General features: G+C 56.8%; 1 protein-coding gene across 4 annotated transcripts in view; it reads left to right on the forward strand.

Moving 5' to 3' along the window:
- The window catches only part of GLIS1 (GLIS family zinc finger 1), a 228,342-nt gene extending 202,072 nt beyond the window's left edge, over nucleotides 1–26,270 (forward strand). For 3 of the 4 annotated variants that reach the window (XM_081220194.1, XM_081220193.1, XM_081220195.1), the window contains 7 exons: nucleotides 3,071–3,232; nucleotides 8,101–8,211; nucleotides 12,484–12,616; nucleotides 17,521–17,677; nucleotides 22,495–22,673; nucleotides 23,174–23,341; nucleotides 25,798–26,270. In XM_081220194.1, coding sequence (XP_081076320.1) covers nucleotides 3,071–3,232; nucleotides 8,101–8,211; nucleotides 12,484–12,616; nucleotides 17,521–17,677; nucleotides 22,495–22,673; nucleotides 23,174–23,341; nucleotides 25,798–25,955 — 1,068 coding nt within the window. In that variant the 3' untranslated portion in view covers nucleotides 25,956–26,270. The remainder of the gene's footprint in view (nucleotides 1–3,070; nucleotides 3,233–8,100; nucleotides 8,212–12,483; nucleotides 12,617–17,520; nucleotides 17,678–22,494; nucleotides 22,674–23,173; nucleotides 23,342–25,797) is intronic. The other variant, XM_081220196.1, reaches the window with a different exon arrangement.
- Nucleotides 26,271–27,378: the final 1,108 nt, after the last annotated feature.

Here is a 27,378-nt window from a genome sequence, read left to right on the forward strand (position 1 = left end):
CCTGCAACATCCTTGTCCCAGACCTGTCCTGATGGGGCAGTTGCTACCCCACCTGCTGCTACCTCTGGTTCTACCTTGAGGGACGGGTCCCCCATCATGGTGCCCTGGCCAGCTGCTTGTTATACCCCAGCCTGGGACTCAGCTCTGGGAAGTTCCAGTGGGGTAGGGGTGGGTAGGACAAGCTGGGCCGACATACGCAGGCATGGCATGGGCACAGCACACATGCGCAGATGTGGGGTACCTTGATGAACACGAGGGAGACGTGTGCACCCCTAGGCTCCAGAACCCCTATTCTTTTTTTTTAATATATAAATTATTTATTTATTTATTTTTGGCTGTGTTGGGTCTTTGTTGCTGCGCACGGGCTTTTCTCTAGTTTTGGTGAGCGGGGGCTACTCTTCATTGTGGTGCGCAGGCTTCTCATTGCGGTGGCTTCTCATTGCGAAGCATGGGCTCTAGGCGCGCAGGCTTTAGTAGCTGTGGCACACAGGCTCAGTAGTTGTGGCTCGTGGGCTTAGTTGCTCCGTGGCATGTGGGAGCTTCCCAGACCAGGGATTGAACCCGTGTCCACTGCATTGGCAGGCGGATTCTTAACCACTGCGCCACCGGGGAAGTGCCCAGAACCCCTGTTCTTAACTACCATTGGATCACATTTCTAACTCACCCTTTGCCCCATAAGTGAGATGCTAGCTAGCTCTGCCCGCAAGGAACTCCCAAACCCTTAGCCTGGAGGCATGGAGAAAGGGCAGAGGATGTGCAGTGAAAACCTCAGCACAAGCTCAGGGTGTGACCGAGGAGGAGCAGGAGGTTGGGAGAGGCTTCTCCAAGGAGGTAGTGCTTGGGCACCATGAGCAGATGTCTGCCAAGTGAGTGAAGGAAGGAAAGGCGTTCCATTCCAAGGGAACAGCTCCAGCAGGCCTGGGGGCATTCAAGTTCCCGACACGTTCGGGGTCTGATCACTCCCGTGTGGCTACAGCATAACGTGTGGGCTGTATGCAGATGGGAGAGGCGTCCAGCCGTGCTGGAAGACCGCGAACACCAAGCTGCAGATCGTGAAAAGTGTCTGAATTGAATTGTCAGCGAATTGGAAGGGAAGGTGTCCCACGAGGGGCACAGCCCGAACAAAGGCATGGGGGTGGGGGCAACGGTGCTGAGACGGACGGCTGGCCAGGTAGGCGCACAGACCGGGTGGGGAGATGATATATGGATCTCCCGGCACGCGGCACGTGAGGGGTTATTGCCCCTCTGCCTCAGATGTCCACGATCCCGGCTCGGGCCAGAGAGGAACAAAGGGACCGGCTGGGAGCCGAGAGGCAGCCTGCTCTTCAGCTGCTGCCCCACCTCACTGTGGGTGAACCTGGCACCGGCCTTGCAGGAGAGCAAGAGGGGGCATGGCTTGTGGCCTGTTTACTCCCCAGATAGGATTTCCTTCTGGTTTTGATGCACGGAAGAGGCATAACATCTGGAAATAGGAAGCGGAACAGCTTCTAAAACCCAGCTGCGGACAGCTTGCCTTGGACCAGCCCCAGCAGAACACAGCCCGCAGTTGTGCCGGGTCTTCAAGGGAGAGGCTCCAGGAGAGCCTGCCCCAGACCGTTGTCTCTGAGTCCTTGTTCTGACGTCTGCCCTGGCCTGAGGGATGGAACCAATGGCTCATGAGAGGAAACCCAGCCTCCTCTGATCTCTTCTTCCTCAAAGGTCACCTCCCCCTGCCCCCCTGCCCTGGGAAGGCAGCAGGCACAGAGTAGCCACCTGGGCTTTGGCCCCAGATGTGGTCTGCCTCTTGTCCCAACACTGTGCTCGCCCCTGGAAGCCTCTGTCTCTGAGGTGGGGACATCGAGGCCGCACACTTCCCGGTTGTCATGTGGTTAAACAGCCAGCGCCACAGCTGGACGGATGGAGCCGGTGTAGCTCCTCCTCCTGCCCACAGCGAGCGCCGTGGGAATGGCAGCCAGTCACACCAGGACTAGGGCGTGCTCCGGCGGGCAGTGTTTGAAGGATTTTGAAGGCTGAAGGGGGTTGGATGCACTGTTATGAGATAGGACATTCTTTGCTGAGTGCCTTTCTAGTACAAAGGCTTGAGATTGCCTGGAGGACCCCTGCTGTTTCAAGCCTCTGGTGGGGAGTCAAGAGGGGCTGGAACGTGTGGCGGGCTGAGTGTTTGAATGCCAGGCCCGCAGGACTTCAGGCGGAAGCAGCAGGGTCCCTTTCCTACACCAGAGGCTCCTGGGGTAGCTGTGTAGAGAGTAGGGAGGGAGGAGTTTGAAGTTAGAGGATTCTGGGGAGAGAGATGGGAGCTGGGCCGAGGCTGCTGGGGTCAGCACTGTATTTGTCGCTGTCTGCTCATCCCCACCCTGCCCAGGGGCATCACATGTCTGTGCTGTACCTACTGAATGCCCACTGCCTGGCATGGGGCCTAGTGCATACTTGGTGGATGTTAAACAGATAAACAGCCAAATGATAAATCAGAGACACTGCGTTTACATGTGTGGTCATTGTTCTGACAGCAATCGGCATGGATGCTGTGTTCCAGGTGGGCAAAGCCCTTTGACAGTCAGTGTCCTACCCCCTGGGACCTTCATATCAGCCCTGAGTGGTGGCCACACAGTCTTAAGTTTGTAGGCAAGGAAATAAGGCACAGGGAGGTCAAGGGCACTGCCCAAAGCCTCACTGGGACAGAGCCCGACCTTGGGTTCCAAATCCAGGGCTGTCTGCAATAGATGTGCACCTACATCCTGTCCATTCAGGGCAGGGCTGCCATTAGAGCAGCACGTCATTTCCAGATGCCGATGGAGGGCAAACCAGTCCAGATCCAGAGTTGGAAAGACCACTTTTTTCTCAAGCCCTAGTGGCCATTTGTAAGTCAGGGGTGTATTTTTTTCTGGACCTACCAGGGCTTCCCAGATAGAGTTTGGGTCCTGAGCACTTCATGGGGAGCTGAACTGGGGCAGCTGGAGGCCTCGGGCAGGGTCAGGGGGTTGGTGGGGGAGAGGATGCTGGGCCCCACTTCCAGGCTGGGCGGTGGGCCTTCCGGGGGCTGCAGAGCACCCCTCACCAGGCTTTCCTGCAGTTTGAGGGCTGCAGCAAGGCCTTCTCGAGGCTGGAGAACCTCAAGATCCACCTGCGGAGCCACACGGGCGAGAAGCCATACCTGTGCCAGCACCCGGGCTGTCAGAAGGCCTTCAGCAACTCCAGTGACCGCGCCAAGCACCAGCGCACCCACCTTGACACGGTAGGCCCGAGGGCAGAGGCCGAGGGTGGGGTTGGAGGACGCGCACTCTGCCCCCACTTGCCTAATGCAGGGCAGCAGGCGGCTCCAGGCAGAAACGCTGCCTTCATCCTTGAGCCCTGTTGACATTTTGAGCAGGACGATTCTTTGCGGGGAGAGGGAAGTACTGTCATTATAGGATGTTTAGCAGTATCCCTGGCCTCTATCCATTAGACAGGAGCGATTTCCTACTTCCCAGTTATGACAACCAAGAATGTCCTTCAACGTTGCCAAAAATCCTGGGGAGGAAGAATTAAACTCTCCCCTAGTTGAGAATCACTGCTTTAGCCCAGGGGTACCGGCCCGGGCACTAGTGTGGGCCCCACTGAGAGGGTGGGCTCACATCCTGCATCCTATCCCCAGGCCTGTCAGTCACCCCCAGAGCAGGTCCTCCCTGCTCTTCCCACCCACTCCCTCCATGGAGACAGGCCAGAGGCTCTCCAGGGCCATTCTGTATCTCCCAGGCAAGGTGGGTGAGGAGTTCAGGTGAGCAGGGCCTAAGACTCAGGCCCCTGGAATAGTGGCCTGGGCCCCAGATGCCCGTGTGTCCACCTCCTTTCCCTTGTTTGTGCCAGTGTGATAACCTGCAGCTCCATCACGGCATCGGTCCAAGCATTCTCTCTTGTGCATACAGACCTCAGCGGTTACCAGAGCACTTCCTAGAACATCGTCTGCCATGATCTCACAATGACCCTGCCAGTCAGGGGGTCACTAGCCCACTTGACAGATGAGGGAAGCGGGGCTCTGGCCACTTCACTACTCAGCTGGAAGGTGGCCGAGCTGACTCAGAACTGGGCCTCACCCCAGTCTCACCTGGGCCTATGTGGTGGGATGCACCCAGCCTGGGAGGCCCCCAGCCCCCATATGCAGCAGGAGACGGGTCCGTAGCCAGATTCCACGTCTGGGCCACTGGCCTGTGTCTCTGCATTTTGTGCAAATGTTTGGGGAACTCTGCTGGTCGGGGGCTGGGAGACCTGTGTGGCCGTCCAGCCCAGCCTGTCCAGTATACAGATATACAGATGAAGAAACAGGGGCCCAGGAGGGCGACTGACCCCTCCGGGGTAAGTTGGAAGCCACATAACAATAGAGGTCAGAGCTAGAGGCCCTCTGGGGTTTTATAGCTGGGAAAACCAAGACCCAAAAAAGATGGGAGAAGTGGGTAGCAGAAAATAGCAGGGAAGTCAGAGTTTGGGGCCAGGCTCAGGCCCTGGGCAGAATGCTCTACATACCTCCCCTCTCCCCTAATATTACACACACTGTCCCCCAGTTTAATCCTAATGACAAACCACAAGGTGTAGGGGGGGCCTATCCCCATCTTGCAAACAAAGAAACTGAAAGTCAGAGATGAAGTCATTGACTGTCACACAGCTGGTAAGTGGCGGAGCTGGGATGCCACCCAGTCTGCCTGACCCCAAGTCTGCTGCCCCTTGCTAGAAAAGGGGAGAAGGGCCGAGGGGAGAGGGTGGGAAGGGAGAGCCCTCCCCCCAACCTGAGCCCGACCACTGTCCCCACCCCTCCCCTCTCAGGCTCACTGTCACGGGGGTTGGGGACATGAAGTGAAGAGGTATCTTCTTCCCAAATCCCTCTGCCTTTGTTACCTCCTCACATGCCCAGCCCTTGGGGCCCTTGGCACCTGTCCCAACCCTGAGAGGCATGGCTTGTGCCCCAGCACCCTGGTTACATCTCCCAGAGGCCACAAGGCAGCCTCAACAGCACCAGGCCTCTCTGTACCCCCCTCCTCCCGGGCGACGTCCCTCCAGGATCTCAGGGTCACCTACCCTGACTCACCCCCTTCCTCCCTTCCCCTTACTGCACTTCCTGGACCCAGCCCCAAAGCAACACGCCTCTGGCCCCAACTTGGTGTGTGAACAGAGCTCCGAGGGCTGGGTCGGGTCAGGCCCAGAATGAGCCCGCAGGGTTGTCTCAGGCCTGCATCTCCCCAGAAAGTCCTGGTCAAGCCCGGGAGGTGCAGCCACCAAGAGCAGCCCCCACGTACTCCAGCCCCATGGAGACATGCAGGCGGACCCCACCCCATGACTAGTTTGCTTTCCCAGCGCCCGAGGCTCAGGCCCATCGGGTCAGCCCCATGTAGGCTGGGCCTTGTTTTCCAGAGAGGACCCAGTCGTGTCCCCAGCTCCCCTCTGGCGCCAGAAAACATGGGATTCTCTCTGTGGGCAGGAAAGCAGCGGGACATCCTGGAGAGAACCAGCCTGGGTTCTAACCCTGGCCCTCCACCTGGTCCCGGAGGTCCCAGGACCGCCACCCATCCTCTCTGGCCTCAGCTTCCTCAAACACCTACCTCACATGAGAGGGATAGGGGATCAACTGAGGTGAAAGATGTGGAGCCCAGACACAGAATCTGCACAGCAAACTTGAGTCCCTCCTTTCTTGACCTATGACTCACTGAATGCTGACTAAACCCTGCCATGTCCCAGGCGCTCCATGTGGGGTTCGTGTCCCGACGGCCACAGACCATCCTGCCCTGGCCTCCATTTCCTTATAGGGAAGAAGGGGGCGATAATCTCTCCTTTGCCCACTTCCCTGGACACTTCAGGGCTGCAGAAGAGAAGGGGGACCCTAGCAGAGTGTCACGGGCACGCCACTCACTGTGAGATCTTGGGCAAAGCATCAGCCTCGGTATCCTCATCGGCAAAGTGCGGGTGCTTCTCACGGGGTGGGTGTGAGACTGAAAGGAGATCGTGGGTGGCCAGCCCCGAGCACGGGGCCTGCACTGTGGGGACTCAGTAGGCGAGGAGCTGTCTTGAGCACAGATCAGGAGGGCTCTGTGAGGTGCTCCACGCTCACAGCACGGCCGTGAGCATCCTGCTATTAACGAGGCTTTGGAGCTGGTGTGGTGACTCCAGGCCCGGGGCTTGGCTTCTGCTTGGGACAGCCACAGGGTTTCCTGAGGGCTCATGAGGGAGCTGGGCCAGAGGAATGTTCTACACACGTCAGGCCCTGGAAAAACAAACACAGAGATGGGCCTTGTGCCCTCTTTCCAGGCGAGGGTGCCTGCACACACGGAGCTCTGTTTGTTTGCTTTTTGACAAAAGCGTGTGGATTTGTATCAGCGTCCCCAGGGGACCGGGCCTGGGGCAGGGCAGGGTAGGGCCCATGAGAGAAAGTGTGTGTGTGTGTGTGTGTGTGTGTGTGTGTGTGTGTGTGTGTGCGCGCGCGCGCACATGCACGCATGCGCGCCTATGTTGGGGTAGGGAGCAGGCCTGTGTGTGAGGGACCCTGTAGCGTGTTGGTCTGTGTCTCTGTGTGGTGGTGTGGGGACAGGTCTGAGGCCTGCCTTCCACCCTCCCGCCCACACCTTCCTTTCAGCAAGGCAAGCCTCTCACTACTCTGTCTCTCTCTTTTTGCTCTCCTCCGTTTCTTTAACCTGGCACCTCTCCGAAGCAGCACCAAGGTATGGCCGTCTCTTTCTGCTTCCCCCTCCCCACGAGGTCCAGCGGGGCTGACTCGCCTTGAGCTTTGGGGGGCAGTTCCAGTGGGCGTGTCTGATGGGGACATAGGCATCACCTCCAAACGTCCCCTCCCCATGACATCCCCTGCAGTCGCTGGAGGCCAGAAGGCCCCGAGAAATCGGAGCCCCTAGATGTGTTCAAAAAGGGCGCCTTAGGGACTTCAAGTAGCAGCTGGAGTCCCCAAGCAAGGTCTTGTGGAGGCCCCTACAGAGAGCTCAGAATCCAGTTAGAGCCACAGGGTCCCTGCCCTGGGTCAGACCCTGGGGCCTGAGATGAATCAGAAGGGAGCCTCCCCTGAGGAAAACTCGCCACTGAACAGACCCAGCAGCGCAGGTGGACAGCGCTGCCCGTGGAAACTCGGGAGGTGGCAGTGGGAAGAAGACTCGAGGAGAGGTTGGAGAGGAGGTGACGAGGGCTGGGCGGTGGGTGTGCAGGGGCAGGGGGAGGGGTGAGGACTCAAGCAGGGCCCAAGTCATAAAGGGCCTTCAGTGCCCGGACATGGGCTGTATCCAAGGGCACCAGGGAGCCAAGGGGGGTTAGGTGGGACCATGGCCAGGCCTGTGAGAAAGGCCCTCTGGCTGTGAGTGTGAGGGGAGGTTGGAGGCACAGAGAGCAGGGTAGGGTCTGGACAGGAACCAGGGGAGGCGGTGGGCATGCATTCGTTCTAGAGGAGGGATGGGGCTCTGAGGGGAAGGGATGCAAAGGGCGCAGATGGAGGCCCAGCCTCCCCAGGGCTGTGTCTGAGATCCAGTTCCCTCTGGTCTCCCATGACTGTTGGGTCAAGGACCTGAGATTCTCGACCCACGGCAAGTTTTGGTCAGTTGCTCCCAGCCCGGGCCCTGCCGTTGTGCAGCTTGGCTCCATGTTTGTGCCCGCCCTGCCCTTTGCTGCCCCCTCTCCCCCATCTCCCTGCCCTCCTCCTCCTCCTCTCCAAGGCAACAGCTTCAGTTTACTCATTGTCCACTTGCTGCTTCTCTGCAGCCACGAGCCCCAAAGGGTATATTTTCTCCGAGCTAGTGTTAGAGCTGAAAGAAAGAATCCTTAGAACTCAGTTGGCCCCATTATGCAGAGGAGAAAAGTGAGACTCAGAGAGGGGAGGCAACTTACCTGAGGTCCCAGCATGAGGCTAGAATGGAGACACAAACCCCCTCCTTCACCGCCAGGCCAGGCACCTTCCCCGCACCCATCGGCAGGCCTGGCTGTGTCAGACCCCTCCTGGCCCAGGACACGGAGGGAGGGACAGGGTGTGAGCCTGCAGCCGCCCCTTGCCCAGTCGTCCTCCCCACTGCAGGCCATGCAGCGGTACCTTGGGCCTGGCAGGTGGACCCTCACTCACCCCACCTCTGCCCTCTGATGTTACAGAAGCCATACGCCTGCCAGATCCCTGGCTGCTCCAAGCGCTACACAGACCCCAGCTCCCTCCGCAAGCACGTGAAGGCCCATTCAGCCAAAGAGCAGCAGGTGCGTAAGAAGGTAAGAGGGCTCCGTTCCAGGCCCATCTCTGCAGATGCCCCCACCCGGCCTCCCAGCCACCCGTCCAGCATCAAGGCAGGTACAAGCCACACTGCTTGCGTGCATTCAGCCTTCCACGTCCAAGGGTGCCACTGTCCCCTGCCCTGCATCTGCCCTCCCACCAGCCCAAGTGTCCAGACAGTCCCTGACTTACGATGGCTTGACTTATGATGGTTCAACTTACAATTGTTCAACTTTATGATGGTACAATGGTACTTTTACAAATTCAGTGAAAGCATACTTCGATTTTTGAATTTTGATCGTTTTCCAGGCCTGCGATGAGCAGTAGATCCTCTCTCGTGATGCTGGGCAGCGGCAGTGGCCACAGCTCCCAGTCAGCTGCACAATCACTAGGGTGAACAGCTGATATGCTAACAGCCATTCTGTTCCCAGACCTCCATTCTGTTTTTCACTTTCAGGACAGGACCCAATATGTTACATGAGCTATTCAACGCTTTATTCTAAGATAGGCTTTGTGTCCGTGTAAGTGTTCTGAGCACATTTAAGGTAGGTGAGGCTAAGCTATGGTGTTTGGTAGGTTAGGTGTATTAAGTGCATTTTTGACTCGTGATATTTTCAACTTACAATGGGTTATTGGGGACGTGGTTCCATTATAAGCTGAGGAAGATCTGTACTTCCTCACCCTCAGCCAGCGGACATTTATCCACCCACAGACTGTCCACCAGCTCCTCTCTCATCCATCTGCCCACTGGCCATGGCTTGTTTATAAATATTTGATGTTAAGCATCAAGGATGCAAAAATACAAAACCATGGTCCCCACCTTCAATGGGGACCTGGCAGTGAGAGACAGACATAAAGAGATATGACAAAGACTGCAATAGACGTGCGCAGAGAACAGTCAGGGCACAGAGAAGGGGCTCTAGCCCGTCAGGGTGGGAATGGGAGGGTCGTGGAAGAAGTGACATGGGGCCAGGGGTGGGGGCAGTGGTGTGCGCTCTGGCCAGCCTGCGGGCTCACCGTTACTAGCCCCATGGCCTCGGGCACGTGTCTTAGCACCTTTGTTCTTCATGTCCTCAGCTGTCAGATGGGGCAAAGAGGACTTGCTTTAAAGGGTTTTCATGAGGATTAAATGAGTAAATCTATGTCAAGGTTTTTGAACAGTACTTGGCCAAAGTAAAAGTTCAGAACAGAAGTCGGTGGGTGTTGTCATTAAGTCTTGAAGAAGGAGTAAGCATTGGGCCGGTGAAGACAGTGTGCAAGAGAGGAACTGAAGGGCTTCCCTGGTGGCGCGGTGGTTGAGAGTCTGCCTGCCGATGCAGGGGACCCGGGTTCGTGCCCCGGTCCGGGAAGATCCCACATGCCACGGAGCGGCTGGGCCCGTGAGCCATGGCCGCTGAGCCTGCGCGTCCGGAGCCTGTGCTCCGCAACGGGAGAGGCCACAGCAGTGAGAGGCCTGCGTACCGCAAAAAAAAAAAAAAAAAAAGAGAGGAACTGAAGCTTAACTCACTATGCGAGGACCAGTGGGCTCCCTACCTGTCTCGGAGCTGAGCAGCAAGCCACACGAAGGGGAGGTGGGGGGGGACAGGGCGACAGGACAGCCCAAAGCCCTGCAGAGGAGTCTGGGCTGGCCTGAGGACAGGGGGTGCCATCGAGGGGTTATAAGCAAAAAAGGGACATGTCACCCTGAAAGATGGCTCTGGGGCCTAGTGGAGAATGAATGGATCGAGGTGGTTGGAGGGAAATTCAAGGCAGGGAGGCCGCTGCCGGGGAGCAGGGGAGACAGTGGGGGCTGACCTGGGGCAAGGTGGGAGGGGATTGGGTTTGGCGACTGCTTGGCTGGGCAGTGGGGGGACTGGCTGAAGGGCATCAGTGTCAGACGTTTGGGGGCAGGACGGACGGATGGATGGTGGTCCCCTTCACCGGGAAAGAGAATCTAAGAAAGAAGCAGGTTTGCAGAAGAAAGCGGCAGGTTCTGTTTTGGACAGGCGGTGTGTGAGCTGCTGGGTTTAACCCACATCTCCTGAGGACCACTGGGGCCATGGGTGCTTGAGTGCCAGGGAGGGTGTGGGGGGAAGAGAAACACCAGGGGCCAATCTGGGGACATGAGCATGACAGAGGAGGACAGAGGGGGAAGAGCCCATTGATTTGTTCAGCAAAGGTTTATGGAGCAGCTCCTGTCCTCCAGGCACTGTTCTCAGAACTGTGGATACGGCGTGAATAAAGCAGAGCAAGGCCTAGAGGCTGGAGAACTAGACTGTTGTAGTCTGTGGGATGGGTGTATACAGAGATGAGGTGCTAGAAGCAAGCAGGCCTCAGTGGCAGAGACAATGAGGAGGGGACAGACAGGCTTGGGAGCCCCTGGAAGCAGTAGAGCGGAGAAGGGACACGTTCACAGCATGGGCCACGAGCTCACCGTGAACACACGTTCACCCTGAGAGAGGAGAGACAAGCCTGGTGCTTCACAGACTGTATCTCATCTAGTTCTCACTATAACCCTCACTATAACTAGGAAGTGGGCAATTTCCCCCCCATTTTAGAGATGTGGAAACTGAGGCTCAGAGAGGTAACAAATCTGCCCAGAGTTGTTCAGTGTGGGAGTGACAGTGCCAGACCCATCTGCTTCCAGGGCCAAGCTCTCTCCAGTGCTCTCAGGTTGAGGTGCTTGGGCAGGGACAGGGAATGGCCCAGGCTCCACGCCAGGGGGGCTTCTGTCCCAAGCGGACTGGTGCCCAAGGACCAGAATCCTGCCCTGGTTTTCCCAGGCCCTGTGCTTGGCTTGCATTGAGCCCCAGGGACCTGGGGCCGCAGATCTGCAAACTTCCCAACAATAAGCATCCATTAAAAGCCATCGGGGATGATGTATCTTTCTGGGTAAAGCGACCCTTGTATTATGACAGCTCTTTGGCAGCCCTGCTGCGTTTCAGAGAGAATTAGAAATGCTTTTCTTCCTTAATTCTCCTCTCCCGCTGCTCCTAATCCGATCGACATTGCGGTCTGTAAGAACATGCCTTGGCCCTCTTTTGCCAGAAACTTAACTTACATGGAAAACAGCTGCTGGGTCAGGGAGCTTAGAGCCCATTGGGAGGCTGGGCATGCCTTCCCCAAGCCTGGGTGCTGGCCTAGCAGGCCTGAGCAGGTAGAAAACCCCTCAGGGCTGACTCCCAGCTGCTGTGTGACATGCGACAAGGCTCTTGCCTTCTCTGGGTCGGTTTTGTCCCAGATAAAATGAGGGTTTGGACAAGTCAATCTTCAGGACTCTGATGGTGGTCAGGTTTAGGATTTCCCTGGGAGAAGGGGCCCTCCCATCCTGGTGCATGCCACCCCCCCTATTGCCCAAGGGCCCCAACCAGCCCCTCCCTGTGCCCATCTGGCCCCATCTTGAGACGTGAAGATGGTCTGAGGTATCGAGCTCAAGTCTTTAGGGACAGCTGAGGGCGGTTGGCCAAAGACTCGCCCGCCCAAGCATACTCTTAGCCAACACCCTCAAGGCCAGGTATCGACCCAGTGAGCCCACTGTCATGTGAGCCTGGGGGACTCTGCCAGTGGAGCCAGCCAGCCCTTGACACAGCACCTTCAACAAACGTTCATGCCCATCCTCTCATCACTCCTCACAGCAGCCTGGCCTGATGGGTATTGTTGCTTATTACGGGCAGGGGAGCAGAGAGCCAGAGAGGAGACACTTACTGCGCGTGCCCCCGTATCTTACTCCATGGCATCAGTCACCCCGGCAGCAGCCCCAAGAATGGGCCTCACAGAGCTCCAGCTACCTGGAAGGCCCCAACTGCTGCACTTTGATGCCCTCTCGGCATCTGTGCCGAGGCCACCCCTCCTGCGGGCGCTCCCAGCCAGAGACTGAGCCCGGCAGGCCCTGTGGGGATGTGAGACCAGACCCCTTCCTGGGAGACCTGGACCCCCCTGACTCCCAGCAGACTTTGGCTCCCTGAGGACTCCCTGGTACCTAGGCTCGCAGTCGAGGAAGCTTCCTCTCCCTCCCTCCTTCCCTTGGTCTGACGGCTCTCCCAGTTTTCTCTCCCTATTAAAACCCTTGCACGTTCAATCTTCCCTTAGCATCTGCTTCTCAGCCCTGAACTAACACAACCTTCACTGTGTACATAATTAGCTCCATTTGACAGATGAGGAAACTGAGGTACAGTGAGGGAGGGGTCGTGCCCTGGGGCCACTGTCCTTCCTGCCCTGTCCCCTAAAGCGAGGGTTGCCGGTGGGCAAGTGGTCTCACGCTAACACTCTCTCTCTCTCTGCTCACTCCCCAGCTGCACATGTGCCCTGATGCTGAGGCCGATGTCCTGACCGAGTGTCTGGCCCTACAGCAGCTCCACGCATCCACACAGCTGGCTGCCAGCAACGGGAAGGGTGGCCGCACCCTGAGCCAGGAGCTGCTCCCAGGTACGCAAGCAGGGAGGCAGGGCTAGGCGCACAGCCCGGAGGGGCCCCTTCCTGGACCCAGCCCTCCAGGAGGACGGCCAGGCTCTCTGGGCAGCAGGGGCCATGTGGGCATGTCCTGCTGGAGGGCACCCACTCCTTGGGGCTTACTGACTCTGCAGCTTATCTGACCAGGCATATGTTCCTTCACACTCCTCTGTGGCTCCCCATTGCCCATGGGATGAAGCTCAGGCTCCTCCCAGCTGGGCCTCTCGGGCCTCACTGGGCCTAGGCACTCCTGGCGGCCTCCTGCCCCAACATTGGCACGTTGGACGCAGTTCCCGAACACCCCATGTTCCCTCTTGACTCTGAACCACTGTACACACCGTGCCAGCCTCCACTCCCCTCCCCTTCACGAAGGCAGCTCCTGCACTTCCTTCAGGACCTGCCTCAGGGCTCAGGCCTGGACCCCAACTTAAAGTCCCATGGACTCCCCACCACGACTCCTTGCTTCAGAGGAGAAAACCGAGGCTCTGAGAGGGTGGGCAGCTTGGCCATAATCAGTTCCAGCTCATCATAAGATAGGGCCCGCCAAACCCCTGGAACCCTGCAGCCTATCCATCCGGACACTCAGAGCCTCTGGTCCAGCCGAGGCAGCCTGTGTGTCCCTCCCAGCTGCCGCGGGCCATGGAGCAGGTCTCAGGCCCTGGCAGGAATTCCTGGATGCTTGGGAATCCAGCCCAGAAAAGGGCAGTGTGGCCTGTGGATTCCAGCTGATAATACTTGTGCTCTACCCGCTCCCCAACCCCCAAAGAAACCACAGTATCAGAGCAGAAAGCTTTTCCCACCCTTCGGGATTTCTTGAATTACCCCAACCATTTTAAACATATTTTGTTTTCTAGTTTTTTTTAATTCTCCCCCCACAGCCTTAGAGTTGCAGCAAATTTAAAACTGTGTCAAAGCACTTTACCAAACAACCTCGGGAAGAGAAGGTGTTTCCCCTTCACAGGGTCTGTGCTCATACAGGTCCACAAAGGTGAGGACACCCCAGGAGGATGGGTCCACGGAGGAGGGACCACACCCACCTCCCTCCAGCTAGGGGGTCCGTCTGCCATGGCTGCTTCTTATAGGGTCAGAGTTGCTAAAATAGGGACCCTAGTAGAGAAGAGACCCTAGGGATGACCTAGTCTAGGGATAAAGGTTTGCATCTCAAGTGCCAGCTGCCTGTGGCTGGAGCTGTGTGTTGAGAAGGATTCTGAGGCTCAGCAGGAAAGAGGGCTGAGACTGATTAATAATGGCTACCCTGGGGTTGAGGTCCTGCAGCTGCATCATTTTTACCCTGGGAGGACTCAGGTCTGGGCAGGAAAAGGACTGACCCAAGGTCATCCAGAAAAGTCAGCAGATTCAATTTGGAAGCCTGTTCTCCCAGATGCTATCCCAGGGCTTGTCCCAGGGAGAGCGGTCGGAACCAGCAACAACCATCTCTTGAGCACCTGCTTGGGCCGGTCACTTTACAAACATCACCTCATCCAGTCACCAGTGAGCCCATGCTGCAGATGAGAAGCGAAGTCACTGTGGTAGCATCGTGGACGGGAAGGGCACGGGGGTGATGCCAAGCCTGCCCAGACCCGCCCCAACAATGAGTGAGGGGTGTTTCCCCTGCCCCGAGCCTCAGTTCCCTGCCCCGTCCCACACCTGCCGTGGCAACAAATGGGACTGTGGATGTGATCCCTTATATGAACCCATGTGACTGAGAATTTTGTCATTATTTTTGTGTCTCATGGTGAAGGAGAAGAGTAACTATTTACTCATCCATCTCCTAATAATGCAACAGCCAACATTTATTGAATATGTGCTGCCAGGAGCCGTTCTAGGGCCTATACATATGTGTGTTCACTAACATAATCCTCACGTCGGCCTCAGAAGTACATGCTAGTATGCTCTTTCTTTTCCAGATGAGGAAACTGAGGCCTTGAGAGCTTAAGTAACTTTTTGCTGAGGTTCCACAACCAGTAAATGGCAGAGGCCAATTTCAACCCAGGCCATCTGACTGCAGTCTGTGCCCTCAACCAGACCGTCTGTTGCCTCCCTGCTGCCAATGCTACACCTCCCCATACTGAGCACCTACTGTGTGCCAGGCTCTGTTCTAGTCCCTGTCCTTGAGCTGCTTCCAGCACAGTGGGGAGAAAAGGACCAGCCAGGCAAACCCAGGAGTCCTGGGTCCCTCTGGGATTCGGCCGTCAGGTTCTTCTGCAGACCCTACAGCAGATAGATGCCTGAGGCACGGTTGGGAACAGATGTTGGGGCCAGAGGTTAAGTGCTCACGGCTGGTGATTGATGATGCTGCTTTACAGCCTGAAGTGGTATGTTCTGGGGAGAGAACAGGCAGGCCCCATGTCCACATACTCAGCCGCCTACCGTGTGTTCATCCTCAGGGGGCTATACAGAGAGGGACCTGGACCAGGCAGGGCAAAGGCAGGGGGAATGGCACAGATTCGATGAGGGTGGACAGAAGAGTCCAGAACAGAGCGGTGAGGTTAGGGAGGGGCTGGGGAGGGCGGCCTCAAATCTTCATTGGTCTGACTATAGGAAGCCCCCTCTAGCTTGTCTCTCATCAGGGAGGACCAGCTCTCTTTACAGGAAACCCTCGGGAGCTCACCTGGCAGGCATCCCTCAGCTGACCCTGGTAACACGATGGGCAGTGAGGACATGAGAAGCATGAGGTCAGCACGGCTGAGGGAGAGGGAACAGGATTTATCAGGATTCTAGGCCTTCCCAGCTGTCAGACTCCCAAATGGGTTCAAGATGGCAGGTGCGGAGGTGCCGTAGAGAGCGGTGAGTGGAGCAGGCCGTGAGCAGTGCTGAGCCAGGCCCCATCCGCAGAAACCCGCTCCTGTGCCTTCCTGACCAAGCTGGGAGGGATGTATGGCCGAAGGAGACGGCTGATGGATGTTGCCCGTGGGAACAGAGGTCCCCGAGACGGAGCGGGAGGGACCGGGGCTGAGAGGCAGAGGCTCCCGAGAGCCCATTCAGAGCCTGGGTCTCACAGGCAGCCCACAGTGAAGCCTGGACCAGAGGCCCCCAGCCAGACATCCAGGCTGCAGCCTGAGCTGGAGCCCCAGGCCGTTTCCCGGGCCTGGCTCTAAATGGACTTTCTCTTGGTATCATTTGGGAGGCCTGATTAGCTAGCTGCCCATTGCATGACTTTTGACAAATCACTGAAGTTCTTAAGACTTAGTTTCTTCATCTTAAAATGAGATCATATTATCTGCCCGATTGACAGCTGCTGAGATGCTTAAACTTGATAGTGTGGAAAAGGAGCTTGACGCATAGTATATTCTTAATTAACTGTTGTTAATAATAGATGAGAATTTCACCTAATGTAACCCTTCCATAGGACGTCTGTTGCTCTAACTCCTGGCCAGGGGTTGCAAACTGTTTGGTCTACAACCTATGTGGTGCCACAGTCCCCTACCGTAAACCCTGCCGGTTCATTTACTTTGCTCCCTGCCGTGCCACCTAAGGCATTGAGTTTGCAATCCCTGCCATAGCCCTGCTCGGTTCCTGGTAGTAGTTCCCTGACTTGCAGGCCTGGGATGGGCTAGGCTTCGAACCACCTAAGAAGGTAAAAGTGCCTCCTTTACTGCATCCATGAAAAGAGTGTGGTGTGTTCTCAGATGGTCCTCATGAGGTGCTAAGAACCTTGGGTCTGGATCCACGATGACCAGAGTGATATTTGAAATGTAGCTGCTGACAGTCAGAGTGGACACTGCATCAGTGCAGCTCGGGGCACAGCCCCCAGGTCCACAGAGTCCTCCGAGGGCGTCAACTTGATGAACTGAGTTCTGGGAAAAGGATGTCAATTTCTATTAATGTTCAAATAAACATGGCCAGATTAAAGAAGGGGTGCAAAATTGGCCTCATTTTTTTTTTCAGATGAAATAGGGAATGTCGAAACTTGCAGCCTTTGCTGTGACCTTCTCAGGCTCTAGTCCCAGAGTTGGGGTTCATTCTCCCCTCTAATTGGGGTTCCTTGGTGAAGGCATTTGGGAAGCAGTGGCCTCAGTAACTACTCTCAGACCCTCAGCTGGGACCCTGGGCTGACTAGTGTCCCCCATTTGATTCATTAGCCCACCTGTCTTCTTAACAAGGGTAAGACCCTTGAGAGTAAACGGTGATAACAGGTGGTACCACCCTGCAGGTGTCTTCTAGCGGTTTAGAATCGGAGACTAGAGCATGGCTGACACGTCTCCTCGGTCGGGACCCTTGTGCAGTGTACAGCCTACACAGCCATCCGTGGTATCCCTTCCCCCAAGTCTCCCGGGCCAGCCTGCCACCCAGCTAGCGTAGTCATCCTCCCTCTAGATCCCCTCACAGCAGACATCCCGGCGCTGCTTTGCACATCTCTGGGGTTGGGTAGTTAATCTTCTCCAAAGGCAGCCTGTGACCCTACAGCAGCTCTGCCTATTAGAAGGAACGGCCAGGCCTGGAGCTAAAGTCTGCTTCTCTCAAACTTCTCTTCATTCCAGGGTCTCTGTCTACTGGGGCTACACAGAGCAAGCCCCTTCTTTCCCGGAAGAGCCCCCGAGGTTTGAGGCAGCCTGCTCCATTCAACACCCCTCTGCCCCAGTAAACACACACGTGTGCACACACACAGCCCGACCACCCCCTGCCTCTGACAGCCCCTGTCAGTCCACCTCTGCTCTCAGCACAGACCTCAGCCCCGCACACAGCCCTTCAGCTACAGCATGAACGGAGCAGAGTGGGGCCATCATCTCCCCCGTTTGGGCCCCTAACCTTCTGTGAATACAACCTCGCTGGTTTCCCTTCTTGTCTTTCTCTCTCCGCAGGCACACAGCTTCTGGGGCATCCACAGCCATCTCTAGGGAGTGGCCGAAGCCCAGTGATATTTGTTTGCTTCCCTGCAGGCATGTATCCTGGCTCCATCACCCCCCATAACGGGCTCGCATCAAGCATCCTGCCCCCTATGCACGATGTCCCTTCCAGGCACCACCCACTGGACGCCACCACCAGTTCCCACCACCATCTGTCCCCTCTGCCCACGGCTGAGAGCACCAGGGATGGGTATGTACAGCAAGCCGGTCCTCCTCCGGGACAGCAGGTGGGCACCTGCACAGGCAGCAGGTGAGGGCAGGCGTCCCGCACACTCAATGGTTGTTACTAATAATGAAAATAGCCAGCGTTTATGCAGCACTTACATGTACTGCGCTCTGTGCACGATTTCATCAGTGCCTCACGGTAACCCTACCAGGTGGCTGATATCAGTACGGGGCTTCTCGGTGCCTCACCTCGTGCCCCTTCCACTCCCTGGGGAGGCGGCCCTGGGAAGATGCTGCATCCCCACCCGACCCTGCATTCTGGGCTTCCACATCCAGGCCTCCTTGGGAGCCTCACCCTGACTTCTCTTTGGCTTGCACCGTGTATTTGGTGAGCAGACTACCCACTGCCCACTGCAGAGAGGCCCGCCTGGTCTCGTCCCCACTTCTGGCCGATGCAGCTGTGACCGTTGGCCGGCCCGCCAGGGCTGTCCAGAAGCCCTTACTGCAGGATCACTGCAGGGAGGGGGCCTCTTGCTGCATTCAGGGTGGTTCCCATTGTGGCCATTTTATTGGCTGGAAACGAGGAATGTGCTAATTGCTGGCCCCTAATGCTTCAGAAATCTGTTTTCCTTGCAAGCGGGCAGAGGGAAGCCTCACAGAAGAGGGAAGCCTCACAGAAGAGGGAAGCCTCACAGCCCTACTGCCTGCCCTCCCTGCCACTTTTGCTTGATCAAAACTTGTCCCCCAAGTTTGACTTGATCAAACTCGTCCCCCAAGGCCTGATCCCATCACCTTCCTCCTCCCCTGCCCTTCCTTCTCAAGGCTGCAACCGTGGCCTGCCTGTGTGTGGGGCCACCAGCCTGAGTTCATTACCAAATTCGCTGTCCAGGGCTCCTCTTGCTACTCCCTCATCCGTTCATTCAGTGTCCAGTTATTGAGCCCCTGATGAGGGCAGCGCCCTGGGCCTGGCGCTGGGGCCACTGATGCCCCAAGCCAGCCCTGCTGAAGCTCCCTGTGATAGACCTACAGGGATTGATGACGCGGGGCAAGTGCCCTCAGGGAAGAAAGCAGAAGGGGCTGTGGAAGCCCAGAGAAGAACCCAGTGTGGTGGGGGAGGATGTCAGGGAAGGCTTCTTGGAGGTGGTGTTAAGCCGGGCCTCCAAGGTTAAGTAGGAGCTGGCCGAGTGGAGAGGTTGGGAGGAAGGAGCAGCCAGAGCGTGGGCAAGTGTGGTGAGAGCTTAGTGAGTTCTCAGAAGCCTGAACCTTCGTGTGGGGTGATAAGCTCAAGAGAGCGGTCACCAGGGCCAGATCACGGGGCCTGTGACAGGACTCTGTCTGAAGTGTGTTGAGCAGTCAGCAGGTCAGGTTTGGGGATGAGAAGGCACAGCCTGCAGTGTGGGGCTGGACTGCATCGTCCAAGGTGGGTGGATGGCAGCCTGAGCCAGCACCTGTGGGAGAGAGGAGGAACGCTCAGAAGGCATGAGTGCCGTGGAATGAGCAGGACTTGAGGACACTCTGGCTGGGTGGGGAGAGGAGGGCTAGTCAGAGATGAACCCTTGGGTGAGCAGGGAGGACTGGCTATGAGTAGGGGAAGAGCCACAAAGAGGCAGCATGATGGAGTAGTGCAAAGGGAGACCCAGAAAACCAAGCCCTCCCCGAGCCTCAGTTTCCTCTTCTGTAAAATGGGCATTAAAATACCCTCCTCTAGGAAGGTGGTGAGGATCAGCTACACATGCCTGACATTGTATGTGTCACCCGGTACAGGTTCCTTGGACACTACCCCCCTGTCCCCCACCCACTGGCTCAGGCCACCTGTTCACCCACAGCCAGCCCCAAAACATCGCCAACCAAAGAAAAATAAACCACAGAGGCCTTGCCCCTCTCAGGCCTGTGCACTCTGCTCCACCTCGTTCATCACCTCCCTGCCGCCTGCATAAGTGCCCATCAAGGATTCCTGCAGCGAGAGGCAGAGTGATGACAGGACGGAGATAGGACCCCAGGCCCGCTCGGCCACCCGTGCCTGCAGGAGCAACGGGCAAGCCATCCCCCCAGCCAGGTGCCCAGGCTCCCCTGGGCTGCCCGAGAGAAGGGCCCTCACACCTGACACCAGGCCCAGGCCCAGCTTGAATGGGTTTCTTTTTTCAGCCCCTGAGAAGAGGCGAGGAAGGGGGGAAGGCCTTCAGCCTCCCCGTCCTGCCAAAGTCAACATGGAAGGCCACTCGCAGCTCCCTGGTGGTTTGCTGGGAAGTTAAATAGCTTGACAGAATTATCTGATTCACTCAAAACTATGCTAAGAGGGCCTGACTTCATGACCAGATTTGTTTACCCTGGCTCAGAGAAGACGCTCAATAGGGTGGTTTTTTCTCCCCGGCCCTGTACGAGGTATGAAGCCCTAGTCTGCCAGGCCAGTGAGGTTTTATATTAATTTTTATAGGTTCCAATTGAAGCAAAAATATTTGACTTAGGGATCATTTGCATGACTCAGAAGAGGAGCTCCAGATGATCTTTTTTCCTTTTAAAGAGTTCAGGTAGAGCAGTATAACCTCAGCCTTCACGTCTGCTGAGGGGAGAGGCGTGTTCTGTTTAATTTCACTGGCTGTGAGGGTGGCAAATGGGAATTTATGGCAGGTTTGAGACAGGAGAAACAAACTTTGAAAATGCATGTTTTTTCCCCTTCGGATCTGGTTCTCCTTAAGTCTGCAGTGCTGTTAATCTCTGGATTTTGTAGCTGAGTGATTCAGAAGCCCATTTGTTAGTATTTATCAGCTGTTTGCTATGTGCCAGGCCCGGTGCTGAGCAGGGAGTAACTGAGAGGACCAGGCCTGGCCCTCCCCGCAGAGGCTCCCAGGGGAGGGGACTGACAGGAAGTCGGGGAAGAACTGGGCTGTGGGTGCCAGGATGGGGTGGGCATAAGACAGGAGGGTACCACCCAGCAGGCTGGAAGGAGGAAGACCCACCCTCCTGGCCACACCTGGACCCAGCCTCAGCCGAGAGAACTGGTTATGAGGACCCATGCCTTGTGCACCGCCCTACACAGTTTATAGAGCACAATTGTAGACCCTCTCGATGGCCCTGTGAGACAGGTCTAAAAATATACATGTTGATGATAATGACAATTAATTCATGGAGTCTTGATGAGGATCAGTTTCTCAACTTATGGAGGCTGACGTGTACCTCCAGGGCCTTAGATGCTAGGCCTGGGGACGAGGGACCCAGCATGGAAGCCCCTTTCTGCTGTCTTCAGCGTACTCACACAGCGGTGGGGGTCCCAGACATGGGAATGATGACAGTGCAGTGTCATCACAGGGGCAGTGACAGCAGGATGCCCAAGTTAGAGCACGTGGGGACCCTGCAGAGCTACAGACGTAAAGCCAACCAACCTTTCCCCAAATCTTTCCTTGTTTTGAGACAGTCCTGCTCCCCTCAGAGAGAGGCACTGATCTGTCTGTTCACACCTCTTCATGTGTTGGAGGGTGGGCCGGGGTAACATGCCTAGCCTGAAAAGGTTACCTGGAGCTTCACCTGGAGCTGTGACATTGAGTTCATAGGCTATTCTAACGTGAATGGTCCAACATAACCCTTAACGCAAACAAGAAAATAAAGACTCTGAGCCCTCACACTCATCCTCTTTCTGCAGTGCACATAAATGCTTCATAGGCTGTGAGCCTTCAGCCAAGTTCCCCTGACCCCAGGGTCACTTGGGTTCCTGTGAGCAGACCTCAGAGGCTTAGGAAGGCGGCAAGAGGAAGGAACCTGGCGTACAGTGACATGAAGCCTAGTTAGACAGCCCACTGGGGCTCAGCTGGGTTCAGGGCGGCTGCACAGCTCTCAGCCGCTGCAGGCTCGTTTCAGAACGTGAGCTTCCAGAGAGTATAGGCTGAGGCCTACACCCCTTCAGGCTGTGTACGAAGGGAGGTGGTGAGTCCCCCATCACAGGATGTGTGCAAGTGGAGGAGAGATGGCCAAAGTTGGAGACAGAAGGTCCCTAAAAGTACACCATGCAGAGGACTAAAGGCCAATTTGGACATCAGATCTAAGTGCTAGTTTCCCTTCCTTTCACCTTGATGATAATGCTGATGATTCACAGTGTGGCTAAGAATGTATCTGACATCATATTGGGTGCTTTGTCTACATTGCTTTACTTAATTTTATCCTCACCATAACCCATGGGGTCAGTGCTGTGTGGCTGGGACTAACTTGGGCAACCTCTCTGAGCCTTGGTTTTCTGATCTGTGAACATCTCTCACAGGGTCTGGAGCAAGGCAGAGGTTCAATGAGTGAACGGTGACTGTTAGTGCCTTGGGATGTTCTCCTGCTGAGAAACTGCCCTGGCTTTCAGTGGGGCTGTTCCTGGACTCATCCTGCCAGTGGCCAGAGCGGCTTGCACAGAGTTAGGGTGTGGGGATCCAGCAGGGGTGGCTGGGTAAAGAGTTGCAGTGGAGTTGCGAGGTGGAGAACACAGCAACCCTGTGAGGAAACCAAGGCTCAGAGACATTAAGCATTTTGCCCAAAGTCACGTGGGCAGTGAGAGCAGATGGGGTTTTAAACAGTTTCGTTGACTCCAGAGGTTGTGGTTATAACCAGTGGTCTTGACTATCAGTCCTAAATACCAAATAGAAGCTTTTCTTTACTGGTTCCTTTGGACTCTAAAGCTTACAGGATTTTAAATTTTAATTCCGGTTTGAACATAATCAGAAATAAAAGCTTCCTCTTCTAACTGCACTGTTGTAAGTTAGAGCAGGTCAGTGAGTGAGCTCACCGTTGCTGGAGGGGAACAAGAAGTGGCAGGCATGCCTGTGGCCCCCAGAGCCCATCCTGCTAAGGGCTGTCTCTTCTCTCCAGGTTGGGACCCGGCCTCCTCTCACCCATGGTCAGCCCACTGAAGGGGCTTGCGCCACCGCCGCTGCCACCGTCCTCCCAGAGCCATTCTCCAGGGGGCCAGTCCTTCCCCACGCTCCCCAGCAAGCCACCCTACCCGCCCTTCCAGAGCCCTCCGCCCCAGCCTCTGCCCAGCCCACAAGGTAAGCTCTGGCCAGGGCGCCCTCTCCATATGTACCCACCGATTCCACTCAGGCTGCCCGAGAGGCAGGAGACACTGGCCTGGGGGTGGCAGGTGGGTACTCGGAATGAGGGTGGGCACTGAGGGCCACACTGGGAAAAGCCGGGAGGCGGGGCTGAGGAAGAGTTTGTTCCATCGACCAGGCATCAAAGGGAACAGCGTTCCCTTTGATGGCTGGGGGTGGGACTGGCCTGCTGCTTGGAGGAACAGTGAGAGATGGGGTATCTCAGAGGGGAAGTCGGGGGAGGGCCCACAGTCCCTTCCCCCGAAGCAGACCACCTCGCCCAACCCTACGCAGGGCAGGACCCCCTGCGCCTCCTCCACCCTGGGGCTCTCTTCACTCATTCACACCCCCCAGGCCCACAGGACAGTGTGGGGGGCTGAGCACTGCAGTGGGGGACCGTCCCCTCCCTCCCTGGGCATTTTCCCTCTGAATGCAGCCCCCGCTGCCTCCCCCTGCAGGCTACCAGGGCAGTTTCCACTCCATCCAGAATTGCTTCCCTTATGGTGACTGCTACCGGTCAGCCGAGCAGGCCGCCAGTGGGGACGGACTGGCCGGGGAGGCCCACGGTTTCAACCCCCTGCGGCCCAATGGCTACCATGGCCTCAGTGCACCTTTACCTGCCACAGGTAAGCCCTGCCTGCATGCCTCCTTTCCATTCCTGCGCTGCGTGCTTCGTGCGTATTGTCCTGCAGCCTTGGGACGGCCCTATGAGGTAGGGTCATCCCCACTTTACAGAGGCGGAGCTAAAGGCGCAGGGAAGTCCCAGGACCCCACAGAGTGGGGATTTGCACGCTGCCTGACCCCAGCCTCAGTGTTCCTTCCACACTCTGACACAGAGAAGAATCAGACTAGGAGCTCCCTGTCTAGCTGATGCTTCCCTTTAAATATTTATTGAGCACCTACTGTGTGCCAGGCACAGTTGTAAACCCTAAGAATACAGCAGGGAATGAGACAAATACTGATCCCCATTTAACAGATGAGGGAACCGAGGCCCACAGAGGCCACACTGTAGGAAGAGACAGAGCCTAGAGGTTGTGCTTGTTCCTTATGCTGCACATGTGTCCCCCTCAGGGCCCTGGGCCTTCCTTGAGTAATGCCCCCAGCTGGGGTAGAGAACCCAGTGAGAGGGGAGGGCTTCGCACAGCCCGAGTGGAGGTCTCAGACCCCAGGGCCAGGCCTGGTCAGAGCAGGGGCATCAGATGGGTGGTACCGCAAGTCCCCAAGCCAAGCCCACCCCAGATCAGCCTCGGGGCTCAGATCTAGCTGGAAGCTGCAAGGCCTGGGCAGGATGGTGGAGCCCCAGACAAAGGGGAGCCTGAGACCCTTCCTGGAGGCCCCTTGGGCAGCTCTGGGAGTGTGCAGCTGGGGGTGGAGGGATAAGGACCAGGGACAAGCACCAAGGCCACAGCCGAGCACACACAAACCTGTGGGTCACCTGCGTGTGCACCCGTGTGTTCCTGCTCACACACACGCTCCGGGTCTGTGCATGTCTTCTTTCTACACGTGTTTGTGGGGCCCGTCTTTGTGGCCATGTGCATGCATGTGCATGCAGGGCCAGCACAGTGGGTTCCCGGTAGTGTGAGCGCCCCATGTGTGTAAGGAGCTCGGTGGCACGGCACGTGTGTTTGTGTCTGCAGACATGTGCTCCACATCGTGCTTGTGCTGATGTTCATGCCGTGTCTGTGCACACACGTGTCCTCCTCCTGTGATTCCCCTCTTGTGTGTACACGTGTGTGTGCATGGTTGTGTATTAGCATGTTTGAGCCATTTCATATGAGCATGCTTGTGTGCAGGTATGTGCCTGTGTGTTCGGGTACGGTGTACATATCTCTGTGAGTGGACATGTGTCACACGCATGCACGAGAGGCAGATGTGAACCTGACCACAGGTCCGCGGGGGGCAGGGGGGCGTGTTCCGTGTTTGTTTGCACGTGGGTTGGTGCGTGATTAGGCACCCACCACCGCCCTCTCCAGCGCTGCCAGCTCTCACCACCCCATCCTCCCCCTGGCCCCATCCAGCTCTAGGTGGGAGTTTCTTGGTTTAGCAGCAAGGTCTGAAATAAATAGCTCTGAGCGGGGGCGAGAGGCAGCTTCCATGCCCCCCACACCTGGGTAGGGGGTTCTTTTGGCCTCCCCTCTCCCTTGCTGTCTGGGTGGCAGCCCAGCATCCAGTGCCCTTGCCCACACCTCCTCTGCCAAGCTGAGAGCAGACTCACAGGATTGAATCCGGACCAACAAGGTAGGGCCATGGGGCCTCAGCATTAGTTTGGTCTGATCCCATTGCATAGACAGGAAGACTGAGACCCATCTGTCTCAGGTTATACAAATTCATGACAGCAGCTCAGGGACAGAGTCCTTAGGGCAGGGACTGGATAAGATGACCTCTCTAGGCCCCTTCTAGGTTTCAGACCCCCACCCCAGAGACAGTGTGTCCAATGGAAGAGCCAGGTGTCTCGGAGCCAGATGCACCTGGGTTCAAATCCCCGCTCCCCTGCTTACTATGACCTGGGGCAAGAAGCTTGCCTTCTCTGAGCCTGTCTTCTCACCTGTAAAATGGGATAATGAATCACACCTCATAGGATTGTTGTGAAGCTTAAGTGAGACAAGATTTAAATGAGCTTTTGGTAAACGCCCAATGAGTGCTGGCCCCCTTCTTCGGGTTTCTTGTGTCTGCTGGGGCATAGGAGCCTGAAAGGGTGGCGGTGGGCTGGGGTCCTTCTGCCAGGAGAAAACCAGCCCTTGAGGACTAGAGCTGTGATGTTCCCACCTTGACCTCCCCTTCCTCCCCACATTCTGCACCACAGTCCAGCACTGGGTGATGGACTGCCCCACGGCAGCTCTTGCCTCTCTCCCCAACTGCCCTGGGCCCCTTGGGGGTACAAGGCCTAGGGAGCCTCCTCCCAAGCCCCCACCCTGCCCACCAGCTCCCCCATCTGGAAGAGCAGAGGTCTCAGAGCACCCTGCTGAGGGGACACCGTGATGAGGGACCCTGGGCAGGAGGGTGGGGTCTGGGAGCTGGGAAAAAATGACACGGCATGGCCCTTGAGTTCTCCAGTCTGGACCCTGTCCCCCTACACCCACAGGCTACGAGGCCCTGGCCGAGGCCCCATGCCCCACAGTGCTGCCACCACAGCCATCAGAAGATGTCGTGTCCGGCGGCCCCGAGGACTGCGGCTTCTTCCCCAACGGGGCCTTTGACCACTGCCTGAGTCATATCCCCTCCATCTACACAGACACCTGAAGGAACGCCTCCCACACCTGCCTGACTTCCACCGCAGACGCTCCCTTGCCCACCCCGCCGTCTGTTCCCACCTTCGGGGCACCCAGCCCGAGCAGCCAGGCCACTGCTCCGCAGAACGCAGGGTGCCTGGTCTGCGGCAGCTGCGCAGCACTGGCCGGGAGTGAGCCTCTGAGCCTGAGCCAGGTGCTCAGAGGTGCCCGTCAGGATCCGTGACCTGTGGCATCCCTTGACTGTGTCTTCCTTTTGTTTCCCCAATGGTTTCAAAATCACAGACCTCGTGTATATAAAATGTACAGAACTTGTTTTCCATTCCCCTGCCAGTTTTATATTTTTGGTTTTACAAGAAAAACATTAAAAACTGGAAATGAGACCTGGGAGCCCGGTTCTGCTTTGTGATTCAGCCTAGAGGCCGAGACCAGGAGAGCAGTGGAGGAGTGTGTAACAGAGCCGAGGTGCGGAGCCCAGCTCGGTCCCCAGGTTCCCTCGGCAGGGACGGGGGCCCGCATCACAGGGCCGCCACCATGTGCTGTGGGCCTTACAGACACCAGCACTGGTCCCAGGACATCAATGAAAGGCAGGCTCATCCCCGTTGGCAGACAAGCAGACCAAGGCTGGGACTGAAATTGGAATCCCTATATGACCCAGACCTTTGCTCTCTGCACTGACTCCTCAGCTGGTGGAAAAACGTGCTTCAATTCTGGCACTGGCTTTGGGTAAACAGGGGAAGCCAGGGGAGGGCAGAGCAGGCCTTCCAGGGACAGAGCCCGAACAGCCTCCAGAGGGCAAGGTGCAGAGGCAGGGCCCCTACAGGCGGGCGGGGGTGCCGAGAACATCCTTTTTACATAGAGCCCCACCCACCCTGAGTGGCCCAGGAGGGAGGGAAGCGGAGGCCAGTTCGGAGGGCACCAAGGCTCCCACAAGGCGGCTGCCCTCCCCACAACCCAGGCCTATGCAGGTGCCCTGGACAAGTGTCCTGTGTCTCACCATGTCATCCTGAGGTCAGCTTGTTAAAAGCAAGTCCTCAGGGAAAATTCCTGCCTCGTTACTGCTGAAGTGAAATAAAGCAAGGGAGGTCATGTTTACTGAGCACCTACTTTGTGCAAGGCTCTCCTCCCACCCCACCCCACCCCGGCTCTGGGAAACGGCCCTGTGGAGGGTCTTTCTATCCCCATTTAGATGAGAGGAGCAACCAGGATTCAAACCCAGGTCAAAGGGACACCTCTTCCTACTGCATGGCTGCGTTAGGCAAAGCAAGATGGAAAGATCCAGCAACCCCTTCTTTATAAAGAAGAGAGGAAACTAGGATTCAGAGAAGCCACGCAACCAAGTGGCGACAGAACCTGTGACGCGTGCCTGGCTTCCCCCCCCGCCCCGCCAACCTATCTCTGGGGCTCCCTTCGTGCTGGCTCCCGGCTGGCTGCAG

This window comes from Mesoplodon bidens (assembly GCF_964165515.1).
Source record: "Mesoplodon bidens genome assembly, chromosome: 2".
Classification (NCBI taxonomy): domain Eukaryota; kingdom Metazoa; phylum Chordata; class Mammalia; order Artiodactyla; family Ziphiidae; genus Mesoplodon; species Mesoplodon bidens.